Below are 23471 nucleotides of genomic sequence, written 5' to 3'. Positions count from 1 at the left end.
ACCACCTAGAACCTAGCAACATCCTACCAACCACCTAGCAACCACCCAGACACCATAGCAACATCCTAGAAACTATCTAGAAGACCATAGCAATTACGTAGAAACCCTAGAACCACCTAGTAATGCCCTAGCAATCATCTAGAATACCCTAGTGACCAACCAGATGCCCTAGAAACTACCAGGCATTGCCCTAGCAACAACCCAGACACCCTAGCAACATCCTAGAAACCATCTAGAATATTCTAACCACCTAGAAGTCCTAGCAACCACCTAGAATGTCATTACAACACCATAGAAGCCATCTAAAATACCCTAGCAACCACTTAGATGTCTTACAAACGATCTGGTAATGCCCTAGCATCCATTTAGAATATCATAGCAACTGGCTAGCCAGTTGACACCACCTAGCAATGCCCTAGAAACCAAGATACCCTAACAACATACTAAAAAGCATAGAGAACACCCTAGCAACCCCCTAGAAGTCCTAGTAAACCACCTAGCAATGCCTTACAGACAATTTAGAAAACCCTTGTGACCAACTAGATGTCCTAGAAACCACCTAGCAATGCCTCTTGCAACAACCCAGACATCCTAGCAACTATCTAGAATACTCTACTTACCTAGAAGCCATAGAAACCACCTAGCAAAGCCCTAGCAACCACCCAGACACCCAAGGATCATCCTAGAAACGATCTAGAATGCCCTAGAAATCACTTAGAATGCTTAGAACCATCTAGTGCTGCCCTAGCAACCATCTAGAATACCACCAACCACCCAGCAACACTAAAAACTATCTAGCAATGCTGTAGCAACCATTTACAATATTTTAGCAATCACTTAGAAGCCCTAGAAACCATCTAGCAATGTCCTAGTAACCATATAGAATACCCTAACGACCATCTAAAAGTCCTAGATACCACCTAGCAATGCCCTAGCAACAACCAGACATCCTAACAAACATCTAGAATACTCTAAGAACCAAGAAGCCATAGAAACCACCTAGCAATCATTAAGGATACCCTAACAACCACCTAGAAGCCCTAGACACCACCTGTCAATGTCCTAGCAACAACCCAGACATCCTAGCAACCATCTGGAAAACTATAACTACCTAGAAGCCCTAGAAACCTCTAGAAACTTTTGGCAATGCCCTAGTAACCATCTAAAATACCCCAACAACCACCCAGAAGCCACATTAAATCAGAAACCACCTGGCTATGCCCAAGCAACCACCTAGAACACCACAGCAATCAGACAGCAATCATGTAAAGCCCTAGAAACCACCTAGAATGTCTGCTTTGGAATAATCTCTGTTAAATGAACGCAAACAATCTCGCTAGTTTACAGTAAACACATACTTTTCTAAAAGAACATGTTAGAGCTGCTAGTGGCTAGACTCTCACTGTGGTGTCCACCATCGTTGCTTGGTAAAATGTCGAGTAACACTAACCCCCTAACCTGTCCACAGATTGTCCCATAGCTGTATGATCTACGACCGTCCCATTGTGCATTGGATGGGGGAGCTGTGTCACCCAGGGCTGCAGCGCAGCAGTGTCACATGTCTCTCGGTTTACAGAGACACCACAGTTCCCCTGGTCTGACCCTGTGAGGTTTTACAAGCATGTTGCCTACTTGTCTTCTCATTGTGTTGACATGGTGACTATTACGGTGAGCTGAAATGCCTTGGAGGCCAGAGTGAAATATCTCACCTGGAGAACCAGAGACTCTTTGTCCCCTTCTAATCTTGCGAGCCGCTCTTGATAGGTCTCATTGTTGCTTGAGCACTGGAGGTTAACCTGTGAAGACACACACGTACACATGTTTTTACACTTGGAATTTTAAGTGAACTTCAACCTGCAATTTGATCACTTGAAGTGGCTCTTTTCCTCATGAGAACCCAAATATCCCCTCAGTGTGGGTTGTTTCAGGTTATAATTGCTTTGTTTGGACTTTCAGCGCAGATATCAAAACCACACACAGACACACACACACACACACACACACACTGTGGTTTCCACTGGTTTATTAGGGACATTCCATAGGCGTAATGGTTTTTATATTGTACAGTCGTGGCCAAAAGTTTTGAGAATGACACAAATATTAGTTTTCACAAAGTTTGCTGCTAAACTGCTTTTAGATCTTTGCTTCAGTTGTTTCTGTGATGTACTGAAATATAATTACAAGCACTTCATACGTTTCAAAGGCTTTTATCGACAATTACATGACATTTATGCAAAGAGTCAGTATTTGCAATGTTGGCCCTTCTTTTTCAGGACCTCTGCAATTCGACTGGGCATGCTCTCAATCAACTTCTGGGCCAAATCCTGACTGATAGCAACCCATTCTTTCATAATCACTTCTTGGAGTTTTGTCAGAATTAGTGGGTTTTTATTTGTCCACCCGCCTCTTGAGGATTGACCACAAGTTCTCAATGGGATTAAGATCTGGGGAGTTTCCAGGCCATGAACCCAAAATTTCAACGTTTTGGTCCCCGAGCCACTTAGTTATCACTTTTGCCTTATGGCACGGTGCTCCATCATGCTGGAAAATGCATTGTTCTTCACCAAACTGTTGTTGGATTGTTGGAAGAAGTTGCTGTTGGAGGGTGTTTTGGTACCATTCTTTATTCATGGCTGTGTTTTTGGGCAAAATTGTGAGTGAGCCCACTCCCTTGGATGAGAAGCAACCCCACGCATGAATGGTCTTGGGATGCTTTACTGTTGGCATGACACAGGACTGATGGTAGCGCTCACCTTTTCTTCTCCGGACAAGCCTTTTTCCAGATGCCCCAAACAATCGGAAAGAGGCTTCATCGGAGAATATGACTTTGCCCCAGTCCTCAGCAGTCCATTCGCCATACTTTTTGCAGAAGATCAATCTGTCCCTGATGTTTTTTTTGGAGAGAAGTGGCTTCTTTGCTGCCCTTCTTGACACCAGGCCATCTTCCAAAAGTCTTGGCCTCACTGTGCGTGCAGATGCGCTCACACCTGCCTGCTGCCATTCCTGAGCAAGCTCTGCACTGGTGGCACTCCGATCCCGCAGCTGAATCCTCTTTAGGAGACGATCCTGGTGCTTGCTGGACTTTCTTGGACGCCCTGAAGCCTTCTTAACAAGAATTGAACCTCTTTCCTTGAAGTTCTTGATGATCCTATAAATTGTTGATTTAGGTGCAATCTTAGTAGCCACAATATCCTTGCCTGTGAAGCCATTTTTATGCAACGCAATAATGGCTGCACGTGTTTCTTTGCAGGTCACCATGGTTAACAATGGAAGAACAATGAGTTCAAGCATCACCCTCTTTTTAACATGTCAAGTCTGCCATTCTAACCCAATCAGCCTGACATAATGATCTCCAGCCTTGTGCTCGTCAACATTCTCACCTGAGTTAACAAGACGATTACTGAAATGATCTCAGCAGGTCCTTTAATGACAGCAATGAATTTTTTTCGGGATTAAGTTAATTTTCATGGCAAAAAAGGACTATGCAATTCATCTGATCACTCTTCATAACATTCTGGAGTATATGCAAATTGCTATTATAAAAACTTAAGCAGCAACTTTTCCAATTTCCAATATTTATGTAATTCTCAAAACTTTTGGCCACGACTGTACAAACTGTATTTTCTATCCCCTTAACCTTAAACCTACATTGAAACCTGCCCCTCAGACAAAGCTACTGACATTTTTATCTTTTCAAAAAACATTCTGCATGATTTATAAGCTTTTTTTCTCATGGGGAACAAAAATTTGGTCTCCATAACGCAAGGAATACCAGATACACACACAGAAACTGAAAGTCAACAGAGATGTGTGTAATAGAGGAACTAACCTGCTTGTCCACTTTTTTTAAATGGCTCACTGCCAATGAAAGAATACATTTTAACAAAGAGATATACGCACAAGCCAAATACATTTAAGTGTTGTTTTTAAAGGTGTTAAATGACAAACTGGCACCAAAAATTAACAGACGGCTTTGACATCCCTTCAATAGAAACACAATAAAGGAGCTCATTACAAATGAATGAGGTCATTTGCATAAAGTGTGAAGATCACAATAACAATGGAAAAAGAAACAACAGCATGTTGTGCCTCAGGGTTAAGATAAACAGAGACAGAGAGATAGATAGAACATTAGACAGAACATTTACCAATTCATACAACAGTTCTGGCTCTCAAATCTGATTGGCTGAGAGGAGTGCGATATTCTAGTAATATTATCACTCCAAATGTTTCACCGTTTGTATAACTCTGCTTGCAGTTTTTCACAGCGAGTGTCATGGTGGATGCCCAAATCCACTATAACTTTATAAATAATATTGTTTTTGTGTGACGGAATGTAGTTTTAAGAGTTTTTTTTAGGCAAGAATGTTCAGCGTTCATGAACCTGCCAAGAGCAGCCTTACCTCGGCCAGATCTTTTGGAATTTGCCGCTGGCACTGATTTCTCTATAGTGGTTTAACATGCGGTATAATTAGTTCTGGGTAAATCTAACAGGCAGTCTTTGGTCTCATTAATCTTTTACTTGTTCCAGAGCAAATCGTTTTGGTTGAGGGCAAAATCTCATCACGTTACATTTTATGTAAATTTAATGCTGTGAATCAGAGTGCTGCCTTTCTAGCAACTTTTATAATGAATGTTGTTGTTTATTAAATATTATTATTTAATAAATAATATTTAATATAAATAATAGTAGTGTTTAATAATAGTATTTCTTATTGGGAAATGGTGCTTGTGTTCGTGATGGTGATTTTAGTTAAATTATTCCACCATTAGATAGCGACAAGAGGCTGTTTTTACGAGTCAGCAGTAAAGACTTTTATATTGAAAGAGACTGAAATGCTTTTGTAAACAAGGAAGTTATTTTTACTTTCAACACCTTGTAAGATGCAGCGCTGTCATTGTAATTCACCCTTAACAGATGAAAGGATAGTAGACCTAGAGATATTGCTCAGTGGACATTCAAACTAATGTTTTATTGTGAATATGAGATTGAGCTGAAGAATGAATGCTCATAATATTCTACATAATACAGTGAGCTTTTAATACAGTATTACAATAAGCTTGAATTTGTAACAGAAGCTTGGGCTCAGCTGTTAAACTGTCAGCTTCAGATTTAAATCTGTGGCGGAAGGAAGTAGTTTGCACAAAATAGGGTTTTTAAAGATACATTTGTTGTTGTTTCTCATGTATTTACACAGTTGTGCCATCAAACTGTTGTATAAATGCAATATTACACTCGTAGCCATGCAATATGGCTGTATATTTGCACATTGTGATTGTCTAGTCAAATCACAGCCTTGCTAATATACAGCCATATCTCACAGCTACTCCTGTGATTTTGCTCATTTAACATAACAAATTATCATAAACTGAAACAGATTAATGATCTAATAAATCTTCTATCCAGCCTTCAGACTATATCAGCAGAAAACTTGTCAGTAAATACAGCATGTCGCATCGTGCGAGATAAGACACTGTCACTTGTCAGCGCTAAGCTAGCAGAGCTAGCACTTGGCACATGGATAATCTCTGTCTTTTAAAAGCTTTTGCTGTGTCCAGGGCTGTCAATTCTCACAATAAAGCCGTCTACTCAGGGTTTACAAGGCCGGCTGTCTGGAGGAGTTACAGGGTTAAGCCTGTCCAAACGTAGCCCTCTGTCCTCACACATGAGGCTTTTGCTGCATAGTAATTGCTTGATTCCACGGCAAGTCAAACTTAACTTGAGGTTATTTATTTCTTAGGAAACAGGTAATGAGAATAAAGTTTGATCTGAGAAGAAAAAATTGTGATATCATTTAATGTTATTTCAAGGAACTCAAAAGAACTTAAAGGGATATTTCACCCAAAAAAAAAAATTGCCATTACTCACCCTCATGTCGTTCTAAATCCATAAGACCTTTGTTCATCTTCCAACACAAATTGGGATATTTTTGATAAAATCCGAGAGCTTTCTGACCCTGCATAGACAGCAACACAACTACCAAGTTCAAGGCCCAGAAAGGTAGTAAGGATATCGTTAAAATAGTCCATGTGACATCAGTGGTTCGACCTTAATTTTATAAAGCTACGAGAATGATAGTTGCGTTTCTGTCTATGCAGGGTCAGAAATATCTTAATATGTGTTCTGAAGATGAACAAATGTCTTACGGGTTTGGAACAACATGATGGTGAGTAATTAATGACAGAATTTTCATTTTTGGGTGAACCATCTCTTTAAACCATTGTTATGGATGCTTTATTCTTCAAAGGAGTAAATATAAACTGTACTGAACTGTATATCACTTCATAAAAGTTATATTATAGACTTGACTTGACTTCACACCAACAAATCTTTCAAATTCTTTAACAACTCAACTGTGTACTTACCAGCTTTAATGATGGAAAGAACTACAATCCCATAAAGCATTACTAACGATATCGTCATATTAAAAATTATGCCTAAATATAAAACTATTCATTTAAAGATGTTGATCATGTATATATTTAGGTAGTGCTTCATCAATTCAAATATGGGTAATGTAGTTTTCACCAGGAATTCTGCATTTGAACATGATTATTTTAAAAAAATAATGTGGACTGATGGCTTCAAAAACTGTGCAATTGAGGTCAAAAGTTTACATCCCCTGTTAGTTATTTTACCAAAATAAGAGGGATCATACAAAATGCATGTTATTTTTATTTAGTACTGACCTGAATAAGACATTTCACATAAAAGACGCGTTTATAGTCAACAAGAGAAAATAATAGCTGAATTTGACCCTGTTCAAAACTTTACATACACTTGATTCTTTATACTGTGTTGTTACCTGAATGATCCACAGCTGTGTTTTTTTTTTTTTGTTTAGTGATAGTTGTTCATGAGTCCCTTGTTTGTCCTGAACAGTTAAACTGCCCACTGTTCTTCAGAAAAATCCTTCAGGTCCCACAAATTCTTTGGTTTTCTAGCATTTCTGTGTATTTGAACCCTTTCCAACAATGACTGTATGATTTTGAGATCTATCTTTTCACACTGAGGACAACTGAGGGACTCATATGCAACTATTACAGAAGGTTCAAACACTCACTGATGCTTCAGAAGGTAACAGTTCAGTGGGTGAAAACAGGGTAAATGTAACTTATTTTGTCTTCTGGGAAACATGTAACTATCCTCTGTAGCCTCTGAAGGGCAGTACTAAATGAAAAAAATATTATATTTAAGTAAAATAAGAAAAATGTACACATTTCCATTCTGTTCAAAAGTTTTCACCCCCCATATGTAAACATCTTTTATGTGAAACATCGTATTTAAATCAGTACTAAATAAACAATAACATGCATTTTGTATGATCCCTCTTATTTTGGTAAAATAATTAACATTTTGCAGACTCTGAAAGGGGGATGTAAACTTTTGACCTCAACTGTACCATCAATTAATAACCTTGTAGCTCACAGTAGTTCTGTCATTAACGATTTATAAGTTATCATTAAAATCAATCCCCTTATGGATAAAATGAATGGGATTTTTACTTTCGGAACCGACTGTTTCCATTCAGTGGTGCTAGTGTATAAACTGCACTTCAGATTTAACCTGGAAACTGTGTAAACATCAACTGGAACATCAATTTTCAACCCAAACCCACAGAAAACAACTCTGTCTTCTCGTTTCAGAGGTCCACCACATGTCCTGATCTACAGCTAATCTAACCTTTTAACGCTGAGTTCAAACAGCAAGATTCATGATGCTCTCTAGAGCACCAATTCAATTTATTACCTCACCAGAGAGATGTTTATAAGCAAGACAACCCACAAGCCCTGGAATTTCCCCCTTTTCATGTCCCACTGCTTGTTCCCAGAACTGTAAAGGCCTGAAACGACTTCAGAAGACACTACAGAGATCATTATTACTCCACTGTCCAAGAATGTATGACAATATTAAGAGTTTTACAGTACAACCCCTCCCTGTAACACAGCAATGCGTTCCATTCCTCTTCTAAACCAGCATTTTATACTGTTACACCTTGTGAAGTATAATTACTGTAATTTCTTTCTTACTTTGGAATGTAATGGCTAGTTGAGTTTTACATTGTGAGCCTTCCTGCAAAGTTACACATTCTGCCCCATCTCCGGCTTACCACGATCCCACAATGCCTTGTAAACCACATCAACCGTGGCAAGCAAGCTTTTCAACGCCTCTTGCACTTTAAGAACAGGTGTGCACGTTGATGTTCGTACCCCCACCATTAAATTGAATTTTACTGCTTGATTTACTACTCCAAGTTTCAAGTGTTAGTCAGTGAAAGCGTTTTTGTTTGTGTTCAAGGGCATGAGCTCAGAATCATTGAAGCTGGACAGGATAAAAAGCGCTTTTGTACTATTGCAAATCACAAGCTCCCGGCACACATCCAACACAATACAGCCCAACGTTTTGAACAACAACAAACAGTTCTACACAAATCCAACCAAAATCTATATTAGTCTGCTCATCCGGGTAACTGAAAGCGCCACTACTTGCACGTCTCTCGTATCGCAGCGTACCGCCGTCTAGGGTTATTATAGTTAACTAAAAATAAACTTAATGCTTAACTGAAATAAAATTAAGTTTTTGAACAGTAAGATTTACTGTAAAATTCTGAAATATTTTTATTATTTAAAATATCTGTTTTCTATTTGAATATAATTTAAAATATAATTTATTCCTGTGATTTCAAAGCTGAATTTTTGGCACCATTACTCCAGTCACACGATCCTTTAGAAATCATGGTAATATTCTAATTTGCTGCTCAAAAACATTTATTATTATTATTATTATTTTGAAAACAGCTGAGTAAATTTTTTTTCAGGTTTCTTTGATGAATAGAAAGTTCAGAAGAACAGCATTTATCTGAAATAGAAATCTTACGTAACATTATAAATGTCTTTATCATCACTTTGGATCAATTTAAAGCATCCTTGCTAAATAAAAGTATTAATTTCTATAATTTCTCATTTTTTCTGAAGGATCATGTGACACTGAAAACTGAAGTATTTGATGCTGAAAATGTAGCTTTGATCACAAGAATAAATTACATTTTAAAATATATTTAAATAGAAAACAGTTATTTTAAATACTAAAATACTTCAAAATTTTACTGTTTTTGCTGTACTTTGGATCAAACAAATGCAGGCTTGGTGAGCAGAAGAGACTTAAAAAAAACATTAAAAATCTTGTATATATAAGTGTATATATAAACTTACACATGTTTTATTTGAGCTTATTGCCCAATCAACATTTCAATTTTCACTTACTGTAGTTTAACTTGCTGCACTAAAATAACTGAAACAAAAATTGAAATAAAACTATATTAAAACTTAATTTAGCAAAAATTGAAATGGAAAATATAAGAATGAAAACTGATTCAAAATATTAATAGAAACTACAGAAGTATCTCATCAATACTAAAATAACAAAAGCACCATCTTGGATCTTACTTAGCGACTGTTGTGAAAATCAGGACTTCAATATTAATATTACTATAATATCATCATGGTGTTCGTCTTATTTCTAGGCCTACTGGCGGAAGATTTAAGATAACATACAGCTACGTTCGTAAAATAGTTCAACTCAAATCAATATTCCACAATAAATTTTTCAATGATGACTGGTTGACTGTTCATGGTCCCTTTCTTATTATAAACTTCTCAAATGAAAGAGAAAAAAAACAGTGAGTAATAAAAGCTGAATGGAAAATATCCATAAAGTGGATAACTTATAGTAGAAAAGCAGAGCAGACATTTCAACCTACCTTTTTAAGCCAAGTAAAATGCTTATAAAAGTCAATTTCCTTCTCCATGCTGAAGGCCCATCTCGAGGCGTTATAATAAAGTAGCGACTGCAGTGGCTGGCTGAGATCTGAGCTCACTGTTTCAGTGACTGTCTGCCTGTTTTACAGAGTCGCCTCCTCCTCCTTCTCCTCCTCCTTATATTGGCTGCCAAAGACAGGAGCTCTTAACATGCTGAAGCAACTGCACAAACCCCATTTCTAAAGCCAGACGTCTGTCCGAGACCCCCTACATCTGCTGCCCAGCCAGACACTTAGAAGTCCAGCGTGTGTGTCAGACGCAAAACATCAATCCACAACTTCCACTCCCTGATGTTACTTGCTCCATTCAACTCCCTCTTTTAAATGCTGAAGGCTCTATATTTGTAATCTTTTCTCTGTGTGAGACAGCAGCTCTAATTAAGTTACGATGCAAGTCTGAACCGAAACAAGCCAGTGTCTCTGTTTAAACACAGCTAGGGAGAGAAAGAGGGACATTTACAGTCACCCTGCCTTCCAGCGCTCCCCCATCTGTTTTTACTCAAGACTGCAACCCATTAGACCATAGACCCTGTTTCCTGTGGAAGACATCCATTCATTTCTATGTGTCTTTTTAGTTTTACAAGCAACCCCGCTGTCTAGTTGTCTCCCTAGTGGACAAACACAAGGGGAAGACTGTGAAGGGACTGACGAGCACAAACCAGTCTGTTCAATACTAGATAAGAACATAATAACCTTGTCATCTTGTCAGGCCTGTAGGTTTACATGCCACTATGCAAACTGCTGTATACTATCATTTAATTAACTTACTTAAAGGGATTGTTTACTCACAATTAATTTAAGTGTAGTTAGCAAATTGTAATGTAGTATGACGCATCAAACCAAGCATCTTTCTGTTGGTGTGCGCGGCAAATTTGCGTGACTAACTTGAACATGAGAAAAAACTGTGTTAAAGAAATGTATCACTATCACACGTAATTGACGACTGCATGAATTCCCACTAAATTGACTGGATTTCATGATTCTGTTCTTCAGAAAAATTTTCAGGTCTCACTAATTATTTGGTTTTTCAGCATTTTTGTGTATTTGAACCCTTTCCAACAATGACTGTATGATTTTGAGATCCATCTTTTTACAACAAGGAAAAACGATGAATTAAGAGCTGGGGGGTTAAAACTTAACAAAAAGTATCTTTTGTAGCTTCTGTAGGGCAGTACTGAATTAAAAAAAATATGATATGTAAGCAAAATAAGAAAAATTTACACATCTTCATTCTGTTCAAAAGTTTTCACTCCCTGACTCTAACTCATTGTTTTTTCTTATGGAGCATCAGTGAGCGTTTGAACCTTCTGTAACAGTTGCATATGAGTCCCTCAGTCGTCCTCAGTGAGAAAAGATGTTACATTTTATGTTATTTAGTGAAATTTTTTTTCACTGTCATTATATCATAATATACAATTAAGGACCCATAGGCACCAAAATGCTGTCCCATAATACCTAAAACATTGTCGCCATATTTTTATGAATTTCTATACTGTAAATTTAACAGGATATTTTTACAGTGATGATAAAACTTGTCTGTTTGCTCTATTAAGTTTCGGTCTAGTGAGTCAAGAATTAGTCTAATTTGTGGACGAATCATTCAGAGAGGATTTGTGAAATGATTCATATCATTAAAAAGATCTGAATCAAAAAAACGTTCCATTCACAAATCAGACATTGTTATAGGTGGTTCAGACTACACATTTTTTTGTCGGTTACGACAGTCACTGTGTCAGATGACGCGTTTTTGCTACCTGAACATTCATCGCTTGCCGTCTTCAATGACATGCCCGCTGTCATCGATATACGAAATTGGACTTGACTCACAATGAAAGAGCTGAAAGATGAGAGCTAAAACAGCATGCTTGTGATTGCATTTTTACTGCACATTGGCTTTTGTTCATACTATCGGACAGGTTTAGGTGTAGTGCAGATGGTACGGTATTATAAAACGTCAAGGAGCATTAGAGTTACAGCGCCACACAACAGACATTTCAAGTCAGAACTGCGGTGACACCTACAAAACCAACGTCACATTAAACATAGCATATGTACGTTCACATCTGTTGAAGACTCTTTTAGCGCCATCTCGTTTCTCATCTCGCGAAATCTTTTCCACATGTACATTTTCATCATGTACGATGGTGTTTTAGTGCCACATAAAAAAAAATTCAAGATTACGATTAAGTTCTTAATATTTTGAGAATAAAGTCAAAATTCCGAGAATAAAGTATAAATATTACGAGAATAAAGGGAAAACAGCTGAAACATTTCCCACATGTACATTTCCATTATGTACGAAACCGTTTTAGTGCCATGTAAAAAAAAAAATTCAAGATTACGATTAAATTCTTAATATTTTGAGAATAAAGTCAAAATTATGAGAATAAAGTCGAAATATATCTAGAATAAAGTCAAAATATTTTGAGAATAAAGTCAAAATTACAAGAATGAATTCGTACAAATTACGCTCTTTAATGTGCCGTGATAGATTTCTATATTTGCCTCAGGTTAAGCGGCGTGTAAATCAGTCATCTTTTCGGTTACGACATTACTCTCAAAACATTTCGACTTTATTCTCAAAACATTTTGACTTTATTCTCAAAACATTTTGACTTTATTCTTGAAACATTTTGACTTTATTCTTGAAACATTTCGGTTTTTTTCTCAGAATTTTGACTTTATTCTTAAAACATTTCGGTTTTATTCTCAGAATTTTGACTTTATTCTCGAACATTTTGACTTTATTCTCAAACATTTTGACTTTATTCTCAAACATTTTGACTTTATTCTTGAAACATTTAGACTTAATTCTCGAACATTTTGACTTTATTCTTGAAACATTTTGACTTTATTCTTGAAACATTTTGACTTTATTCTTAAAACATTTCGGTTTTATTCTCATAATTTTGACTTTATTTCTTTAAACATTTTGACTTTATTCTCAAAACATATTGACTTTATTATTAAAACATTTTGACTTTATTCTCGAACATTTTGACTTTATTCTTGAAACATTTTGACTTTATTCTCAAAACATATTGACTTTATTATTAAAACATTTTGACTTTATTCTCGAACATTTGACTTTATTCTTGAAACATTTTGACTTTATTCTTGAAACATTTTGACTTTATTCTTGAAACATTTTAGACTTTATTCTTAAAACATTTCGGTTTTATTCTCAGAATTTTGACTTTATTCTTGAAACATTTTGACTTTATTCTTGAAACATTTTGACTTATTCTCGTAATTTCGACCTTATTCTCAAAACATTTTGACTTTATTCTTGAAACATTTAGACTTAATTCTCAAAATTTCGACTTTATTCTTAAAACATTTCGGTTTTATTCTCATAATTTTGACTTTATTCTTGAAACATTTTGACTTTATTCTCGAAACATTTTGACTTTATTATTGAAACATTTAGACTTTATTCTCGTAATTTCGACCTTATTCTCAAAACATTTTGACTTTATTCTTGAAACATTTAGACTTAATTTTCAAAATTTCGACTTTATTCTTAAAACATTTCGGTTTTATTCTCATAATTTTGACTTTATTCTTGAAACATTTTGACTTTATTCTCAAAATATTTTGACTTTATTCTCAAAACATTTTGACTTTATTCTCGTAATATTTCGACTTTATTCTCGTAATTTCTCGCAATAAAACGCCATTGTAGTCATGAGACCAGGTTGTCGCGGTAGTTCCTCGAGGAAATCATAAATGCAAGACTTTTATAGTCATAGCTCCACAAACATTTCCTCCATTGTAAAATTCCACCTAGCAGGACCGATATTGACCGAATTTGTCGTGGACGACCAAAAAAAACCAGGCTCGCTCATAAACATGCCAAAAAGAGCTTGTGTGGACTGAGTGATAGTAAACAGTTACATTTCAGCCTGTTTGTCATAAAGCTATCATACGGCTTCAGTAGACCTGAAATACAGTAAAAAGTAAAACAAATTACAGTATTTTTTACAAATTCACTTTTGTGTTTCATGGAAGACAATTCTACAGCTTTAGAGCAACATGATGTTGGGTAAAAAGTTAACCATCCACATGTTTTCCCTCAATTAAGTGCAAAATTACAAAATGCTAAAACATTCAGTATGGGACTTGTGATGGTTACCAGGCCTCAGTTTCGGCCAATACACCACACCGTCCCCATTACACCCTTTTCTAGTATTCCCTCACTTAGAGCATTTCCTGTTTGCGTCATAGGGAGTTTTGTGTACTACGCAGAGCAGTGGGGATACAGTCACCCAAGGGGACAGATGTCAAAACTGTTAAAGGCCTACAGATGAAGTCAACAAATTACACTATTTTTGTCTTTTGGTGTATTCCTTTTCCATGCTAAGACTTCAAAAACACATATTCTTCTAAAGCAGGCTGTGATTATGTCAGTTATCAAGCTTTATTAAAGGTTCCACCCTGAGATCAAGCACAGACGATTGTGTCTTATTAGCGTAGCACGCAACTTATCCAGAGCTTTGAGAGTTCAGCTGCACCTGGCAAAGGCTCTGATCCTGACAGCTGCGGAGCTGGAAACACACCAGACACACGTGCACACGCATACACAAACAAGAGTAGACATATTTAAATACTATCAAACAGACACGCTCTACCTACAGACCGGTCTCAGGTCAGGTCATGAGATGAACAACCTCTCTTATCTCGTTTCTGCAGCTGCCACAAACATTCCTCATGTGCATGTAAACACGGGCCAGATACAGCGTCTAAGAACAAAGCGTAATGCGGCTCCTTTAATGTGAACGGCTCACTATCGGGACTTGATCGCATTTCCTGCAATGTTTTTGCCGGCTGTAATTAGGAAGTATGAGTGTTTTTGATCCTGCTCATAGACACAGCTCACAGGACTGCTGTGTTGTAGAAGGACCCTGCGGATTTTTCAGCTTTCATACGAAAACAATCGGAGTTATATAAAAAAAATGTCATGACTTTTCCAAGCTTTATAATGGCAGTGAATGGGTGTTGAGATTTTGAAATCCAATTAAGGGCTTCCGTCCATCATAAAAAGTACTCCACACAGCTCCAGGGGGTTAATAAAAGCCTTCTGAAGTGAATCAATGCGTTTGTGTGAGAAAAATACATCCTACATCATCCGCTGGAACGCCACTCTCTCGTGAATGCATGTACGACAGTTAGCGGAAGCTAGAGATTATGATTTATAAAGTTTTAAATATCAGGCCTCTACAGTTTGACCATTTCAGTCACATTTGCATCTGAAAACTAATGCGTGCGACTATGAAACGATATTTAGGAGCAGCATGTGCGACTGACCCTATCAGCATATTTGTGTTTGTTCTGAGGGTAGCTTCAAAGGTTTTTGCAACGTTGAGTAATGTATCACAAACATATCTCACAAATCCTTTCATAAAAAAGTGTAGAGAGCGTGTAAATAAGAGATTCATTGTGCAGTATAGAGCTTTGTTGATTATAACAGAACTTTGTGAGATCGCAATGAACTAAGATGAGTGATTTTAAGGGAGTTTGTAAATGAGATATTTATTTAATACAACAGTTCAATAAACAAAAAGTTAATATTAAGCGACTTACATTGTCTGACTATAACACTATTGCCTGATTTTGCTCTATTTCGTCGTCAAAAATAGTCTGAAACAAGTCACAATTGAGCTGCTGCGCATGTCCATTCAAACACTGCGTTGTTTCGTTTATGAATGAACATGCGGTTTTAAACTAATCTAGTGAAAGACTTGTTTTATTCCTGAATGAATCAGCCATTCGAATGAATCAAATGAATGATATGATTCAGCAATAACATCAGTGACTTGCCGCCACCTACTGGCAGATTTGGGTTCATTTTTAAAGTATCTTTTCAGTTATTTAAATCATTTAATAGTTCTGTATTCAAAATGTTATATTTAAAACATCAATCTCAACATGAATTTATGAATTTGGTTGCACTCATGCCACACAAGCCTCATTAAACATATGAAAATACACCTACAAGCCACGTTTGCTCTTCTGTGCCACCTCTGTAGTACAACTAAATTTTGTTAATACTGATTTCATTTGATTCGTAACTTATACTTATTCTACTTGTTCTTATTCTGTTGTTTCAATTAGAAATTTAAATATATATATATATATATATATACACACATATATATACATATATATATATATATATTTTTTTTAAATTTGAAATAAAAGATGACATACTTTTAATAAAGTTGCCAAAAATGCCATTACCAAGGTAAAAACAAAATCACTTTAAGGAGTCAAATATCACCTCGCAATGGGAAGGCAAATTTTTTATCTGATTTTTTCATTACTGATAAGAAGTGTTCCTAAAATTTTGACCTTGCTCCTAAATTGTGCTCCTAAAAAGAAAAGTAAGCTCAGAGCCCTGAATATGTATGTTTTTCATACACAAATGCATCGATTCACTTCAGAAGGCATTTATTAACCCCCTAAAACCATGTGGATCACTTTTTATGATGGATGGGTGCACTTTATTGGACTATTGAATCTCAACAGCCATTCACTGCCATTATAAAGTTTGAAAGAGCCAGGACATTTTTTAATATAACTCAGACTGTATTCATCTGAAAGAAGAAAGTCATATACACCTAGGATGACTTAAGGGTGAGTAAATCATGGGGTAACTATCCCTTTAATACAACAGGCTGCTTTAAAGTAAGCAGCTTTACAGTATTAAACATGAAACAGTGTAAGCGTCGATGGACCAAATACAAGAAATAAACCAGACAGGATTTCCATGTCAAAGAAGGCAACTAGTTTGAAGATGTTTACCAGCTGAAACATACTTTTTCAAACTAACATCATTTTGGCCTTATTTTAATCAAAATGATGTGACAGTAGTTTGTTCTTCAACTCTGCTTTAAGTATATCAGGGCCTTTAATGTAAGCAAAGTATGGTCAGATCCTTGCAAAAACACGACCCTTGATTGATCCTTGAGCTCCGCCAACAGGTTAGCTCTCTTTCACTGTCTGAGATTTTCTATGGTCACTGAGCAAGAAATCACCACAGGCTACTGATGAGAATCATGTGCAAGTATTTCCATCAGGATACACAAATAACTGCTCAAATTAATCTTGTGACCGTTTTTGCCAATAACAAATACCACCAAAACAAGTAAAAACACTATTCTGAGAGAGCAAGTACTCATGCATTGTCAGTTTACAGATCAACAATATAATCTAGTAGTATAAGCTGTCAGCTGAGCTGCCAGCTGCAGACTTACCCTATAGGAGATGAAGCCAAGCTAAAGGTGATCAGATCGCAGATTGTTTATAATGCAGAGCAAAAGAGTAAAGAGAAAGGAGAGAGTGACTGCGTGGAGAGAGGGATATGAGGGAAGAGAGGGAGAGAGGCAGGAAGCACAGCCCTATCAATGTCTCAGAGGGGATCCGAACTCTTTTAAAAACATCCAAGCAACATACACACATACGCACTCAAATGCTGGGCCAGAAACTGCCTCTGGGACACATGAGAAAAGACCCTGCGTTAGGCAAGAGTCTGCACTTAAAGATATGCTTCACTCAAAACTATAAATTATCGTAATTATCATTATTTACTCATGTTGTTTCAACCCTGTAAGCTGTTATTTTTTCATTGGAATGCAAAAGGAAAATTTTCAAAGATTCATCAAGCAGCTCTTTTTTTAAAACACACAGATCGGTTAAAAAAGTCTTAAAAGTCAGATTTCTTAAAATAAATTAATCAATTAGATCCACAGTTGTGACCTTGAGACCCTTAAAGGGAAAGTTCACCCAAAAATGAAAATAACCCCATGATTTACTCACCCTCAAGCCATCCTAGATGTATATGACTTTCTTCTTTCAGACTGATACAATCAGATTTATAAATATATAAAAAAATGTCCTGGCTATTTTGAATGGCAGTGAATGGGTGTTAAGTTTTGAAGCCCAAAAAAGTGCATCAATCCATCATGAAAAATACTCCACATGACTCCAGGGGGTTAATTTTGTGGCATTCCAGCGGATGACTAAGGGACGCAGGCGTAGTGTAAGCTCTGTGTAACCAAGTTTAACTAAGTGTAACCTAGTTTTGTTTACAGCAAAGGAAAACCAGTCTCCTCTTGGCTTATATTGAAACTCTCCAACATTTTTCTATTCAACTCTATATTTTACTTCTAATTCATGAACTTTTGTTTTGTTCTCTCCACTGTGCTTCTGCATTCATCAATTCTCACTGATTCACTTCAGAAGGCCTTTATTAACCACCCGGAGCCATGTGGAGTACTTTTTATGATGGATTGATGCATTTTATTGGACTTCAAAACATCAACAGCCAATCACTGTTATTGTAAAGCTTGGAAGAGCCAGGACATTTTTTAATATCACTCCGACTGTATTTGTCTGAAAGAAGAAAATCATATACATCTAAGATGGCTTGAGGACAAATAAATAATGAGGTAATTTTTATTTTTGGGTGAACTATCCTTTTAAGTTTTATCTTTGCCATTTTTATTCTACTTTTGTGTTTCACTGAAGAAACAAAGTCATACAGGTTTGTAACAAAAAGGAGGGTGAGAAAACAATTGATGGATGAACTGTCCCTTTAAGACTAGCCTAACACTTGGAGGGTCTTTTTTTACTCTGCTTATAATCATGTAACCACATTTACATTAAAAATGTTTTGTTTCCAAAACATGACAAACACAACATGAAAAATGTTCAATTATCATCGGAGAAACATGTTAACATCTGTATCACTGAATGTTGCGTAAATATTTACATAAAGAAAACACTATCCAAATGCTGACTGAAAACTTCAAGATGGCACCAGACTAAACAGAGACGCATTAAACATCAAACCTCCAAATATAATGTTTGCTCATGAGTTAGTTAAGGTGAATGAGCTGACTTGAGTTAGAAGGAGAACAAATGTTAAAGGAGACATATAATGAAAATCTCAGTTTTTCCATGTTTAAGTGCTATAAACTGGTCCCCAGTGCATCTACAAAGCCAGAAAATGTAAGAAAGGACAACCCAGTAACTTTGTTTTGGTAAGCCTTCTCTGCAAGCATGTGAAAAAACAAGCCTCTCAAATTTCGCTACCCCCAAGACATAGACAGGGGAATATTATATTATTGCCACTACTTCATTTGCAAGTTTTCACCCATGGCTCCACCATTTTGTTTTCGCAAATGACAACAGTGTACCAGTACTAACGCCACGGCAAAAGTTCAAGCAAAGCATGTTAACTGTTCTGTCTTTGGCTGCACAGACGAGCACAGAACACTATTTAGAGTCCTAGCCTCAGAGGAAACAAGAAAACAGTGGATTTATTTACTGTATATTACGCTGCTGCCACACAGATCTAATAGAAACATGCAATTTCTTTCCCAGCTGTTTACCTGCACAGACATAACCAACTGTTTTTGTAACTCCTGTGTGTTTTTAACATAAACTTGTGTGTATTTGACAGTTTAAGTGCAATAAGACACGAAAGAGAACTTAGTTTAGTATTGCCGTCTGACAACTGCTTTCTGTTGGCATGCTTTGGATGTGTGCGCTCAGAAAACCCTTTATCAGAAGTTTAACCCTTGTGCGTCAAAAAAAGTTACACATAGGTGCAAAAACTGTCATAAAAATATGATCTATTAATATTTTTATTAATACTTTCACTGATGTTGATTTTTTAACCAGCATCTGTTCTATCCATAGATACCAAACATTCATTAATTTTCAGAATTGTAACCCTTTAAATGCTGGTTTGTTTGCATAATGCCACATGTGTTTTTTTATGAAAAAATTTAAAATAGTGGTAATTTCCATATACTAAATGCTAAGCAGAATTTTTTTCCTTTGCTTATTAGATTCTTGGGTGTGTCAGTGAAGAACAACAACATTAACTTTGAGGCATTTATAGTTTTATGTAGTGTTAGATTTAAAAAATAAATAAATGTATATGCCAAATTTGAAAACATGGCGCAATCTAGTAAAAAATGGTAAAAATTTAAAATTTGAAGCCTTGCCGATAGAATGAATGCCTATTAGCAAATATTGCATCATTTTATAGCCAAAGGCCCTGGGTTAAAAATTGCAGTTTTAATGGGTTTCACTGTGGACATTTTTGTCCTTAAGGTCCTGAGTGTGAGTATTTTTTTTACGGAGGGTAAAATTGATTTTCTGAAGGAAATGAGGGTGAAATATTAAAATTTCAATAAAAATAAACACCTGAGCCAAAATGTATGCAGTTGGCATTAACACAGGCACACTTATAACAAAAAACAAAACTGAAATGGACAAAAATGTCCATAAGGTTGCACAAGGGTTAAACTAATATGGTTTAAAATGCATGATTTCAGCGCCGCAGACATGATAATCAAAACCAAACCGATGTTTTTAGCAGAGTATAGGAGGTACCAGCTGTGAAGGTACAGCTCTATTCTGGAAAAGGGGGCGGGGAGCAGCAGCTCATTTGCATTTAAAGAAACATGCACAAAAACAGTGTGTTTCTGCTTCCACTCAAAATAGGTATTTTCAAAATTATATAGTAAATGATCTGTGGGATATTTTGAGTTAAAACTTCACAGACACATTCTGGGGGTACCTGAGACTCATATTGCATTTTGTAAAAAGAGGCATAATAAAAGGGAATTATCAACCTATATAAAAACTGACCATTGTTTCTGAAATTCACAATCGTTTTATAGGCTTTTAATTTTAAGTGCCTCACCGATCCTTTCTCCAGCCACTCCATAAGGGTCTGTGCGGTGGTGCAGGGCAGCTGGGAGCGCAGTGAGTTGCGATCCTCGTCCCTGGCCTGCAGCTCCAGTGCCAGTCTCAGTTCCTCAGCCAGCTGGAGAACCGGCAGTGGCCCGGCGCTCACGGGAGAACCCAGATCATAGAGGCCATTACTGAACTCCACCACAGCCTTGGAACCTGCGGATAGAAACACAAGATGGACTAAATAAAATTTAGGAGAGGTTAGACCCTTGGCTTAGTGGTCATACTCTAATATGGGAAACACAGGTTCGAATCTGGCACATTTTTAAAATCCATTTTTTCTTGTCATATATTTTATTGTATCACGGTAGCAAAAAGGATGACAAATGATGGGATCTATGGTATAAATAGGGCAAAAACAAACAGAAAGAGAGCAGGGGAGAGGCACCATCACGCCATGTCATACTTCATCACATCATATTAACCATCATCACCCACACCACTGCAGCCACGTGTCGTCTCCATCATCTAGCACAACAGTTCCAGCCGTCCCCATCTGGATACTATGGAATGAGATGAAACTAATTTACAGGAACATCTGGAAACCATCGGGATTCTATAACACTTTTAAAGTGTATGATGACATCGTTCCATTTCTGAATGCCAGAATCAACAATTAGAACAAAGAGACACACAGTTGACATTGGATTAGGGCCGTGGGGGCAGTTTTATAACTTATGCAATTGCAAGAATGTAACAGAATTTTCATTTCGTTTACGTGTCTTGTTAATGTTAGATTTGTATTGTTTCCATATGTAATTTCAAAGAAGGTACGTTGGTGGACTAAAGTAGAGTTTAAGAGTGCTGAGAACAATGCAAAGAAATGCTTTGTGTATGCATGCAAAGAATGTGAGATGAATGTACGTATCTGTTTATACAAATGCATAATTTGTGCATTCAGGCGCAAGTGGTTTGCTTGACTGAAGGCATGAAATGACCTCATTGGTTGCTTTAATGAAGGGGTGGGGGTGTTGTCCCAGATACTAAAAGAAGCTGTGCATTAAGGGATACCCTAACAATGCAATTTCAGCTGTAAAATAATAATAATAATAATAAAAACTCAACATAGCTGAATATTTATTCTTGCTCTGCTACTTATCACAAAAATTCATTACAATTTGATAATCCAAAAATAAATAAATAAATCCAATATAAAATAAAAACAGAGTGGAATACTTATTCTTGCTCTGCTACTTATCACAAAAATTCATTATGTTTTGATAATCCAAAAAATAAATATAATAAAATATAAAATAAAATATAACAAAGAGGAATATTTATTCTTGCTCTGTTACTTATCACAAAAATGAATTACGTTTTGATCAAATAAAATAAAATAAATAATTAAAAAAATAAAATATAAAATAAAAACAGAGTGGAATATTTATTCTTGCTCTGCTACTTATGACAAAAATTAATTAGGTTTTGATAATCCCAAAAATAAATAAATAATAAAAACAGAGTGGAAAATGTATTCTTGCTCTGCTACGTATCACAAAACAATTAATTTTGATAATCAAAAAAAAAATTTAAAATAAATAAATAAATAAATAAAATTAAACTATTGGAAATTATCTAAAAAAACTAACATATTGGAATATTTATTTACTGTTACACTGCTACTTATCACAAATATCCATTACATTATTTGGAGAAAAAAAAAAAAAAACAATAGACAGAGTGGAATATTTATTCTTGCTCAATATCCCTTAAGTTTTGATAATCAAAAATCATCTGAAATAACACAATAACTACTGGAAAGTGGAAAGTGTATTAATCACATATAAAGCTAGAATAGTTGTTGGATCATCTTTATTGTGAGAAGTTCCAAGTGTCACCAGCAGGTGGAGGCATTTCAAGAACCTTGATCAACTCTTATTAGAACAAGACCTCTTCATTGTCATGAGTCAGTTGACACAGCACAGCCAAAGAGACACAACATGCCTGTGGTCAGCTCTTATCACACCCTCCTATTCTTAAGACACAGAGCCAGACACTCATCAAGTCTAGATCCAGGATTAGCCTCATGGTATGACATCTGATTACTAAACATCATTGGTTTTCAATGACTTAAATTAATAAGCAATTGATTTATAAGCCTGTGCTATTTGAAGACCTGAATGTGTAATATTTGGCACATGCAACTTTCATTCAGGACAATTATAACTCATGACTTGCAGGACTACTCAGCTAATAGACCATGTGTGGTATGCAATCTAATATCACAGTGAGAATAAGTTTACATTATGTTAACATATCTCATTATATTTGAACTGTAATTCAATAAAATGGTTTATATATTAAATAAACGTCATCAAGTACCGGCTCAATTAAATAAAATAATAAAATACATCCAACACGGAGGATACTGAAAAGAATCAATAAAATAGTTTAGTATAATTAAAAAGATTATTTCATATTATTTATTTTCTAACATTTAGTACGTACATACACTATCACAAATATACACTGTTTTGGTAATCCAAAATAAAATAAAATAAAATAAAATGTATGCTCTGCTACTTATCACAAATATCCATAAAAAATAAATAAATAATTAAATAAATTAAAAAAAAACTATGTAAGCTTTACCTCTGTTTGTTATCTGAGTAATCTGAAATAAAATAAAAAATATATTTTTGCTATGCTACTTATCACAAATATCCATCAAAATAAAATAAAATAAAATGCTGTTATCTAAATGAAAAACAGAGTGGAATATTTATTCTTGCTTTGCTACTTTTCACAAACACCCATTAGGTTTTGATCATCCAAAATAAATAAAATAAAATACTGGAAGTACTAAAAAAACAAAACAAAACAAAAAAAAACAATTTATTCTTGTTCTGCTACTTATCACAAATATCCATTATGTTTTGATAA

General features: G+C 35.8%; 1 protein-coding gene across 10 annotated transcripts in view; it reads right to left on the bottom strand.

Annotated features, from left to right (window-relative positions):
- Positions 1-23471, bottom strand: part of ppfibp2b (PPFIA binding protein 2b) — a 94839-nt gene that overhangs the window by 37758 nt on the left and 33610 nt on the right. For 8 of the 10 annotated variants that reach the window (XM_073831307.1, XM_073831311.1, XM_073831310.1 and 5 more), the window contains exons 3-4: positions 20539-20744; positions 1710-1796 (exon numbers count right to left, since the gene is read on the bottom strand). In XM_073831307.1, coding sequence (XP_073687408.1) covers positions 1710-1796; positions 20539-20744 — 293 coding nt within the window. Of the gene's footprint in view, positions 1-1709; positions 1797-9761; positions 9878-20538; positions 20745-23471 lie in introns of those variants that run through there. The other 2 variants (XM_073831314.1, XM_073831316.1) reach the window with 1 other exon arrangement.

The sequence above is a fragment of the Garra rufa genome, chromosome 25, assembly GCF_049309525.1.
Source record: "Garra rufa chromosome 25, GarRuf1.0, whole genome shotgun sequence".
NCBI lineage: Eukaryota > Metazoa > Chordata > Actinopteri > Cypriniformes > Cyprinidae > Garra > Garra rufa.
The sequence above is the reverse complement of the archived record's forward strand: the minus strand, read 5'-3'. Positions and strand labels throughout refer to the sequence as shown.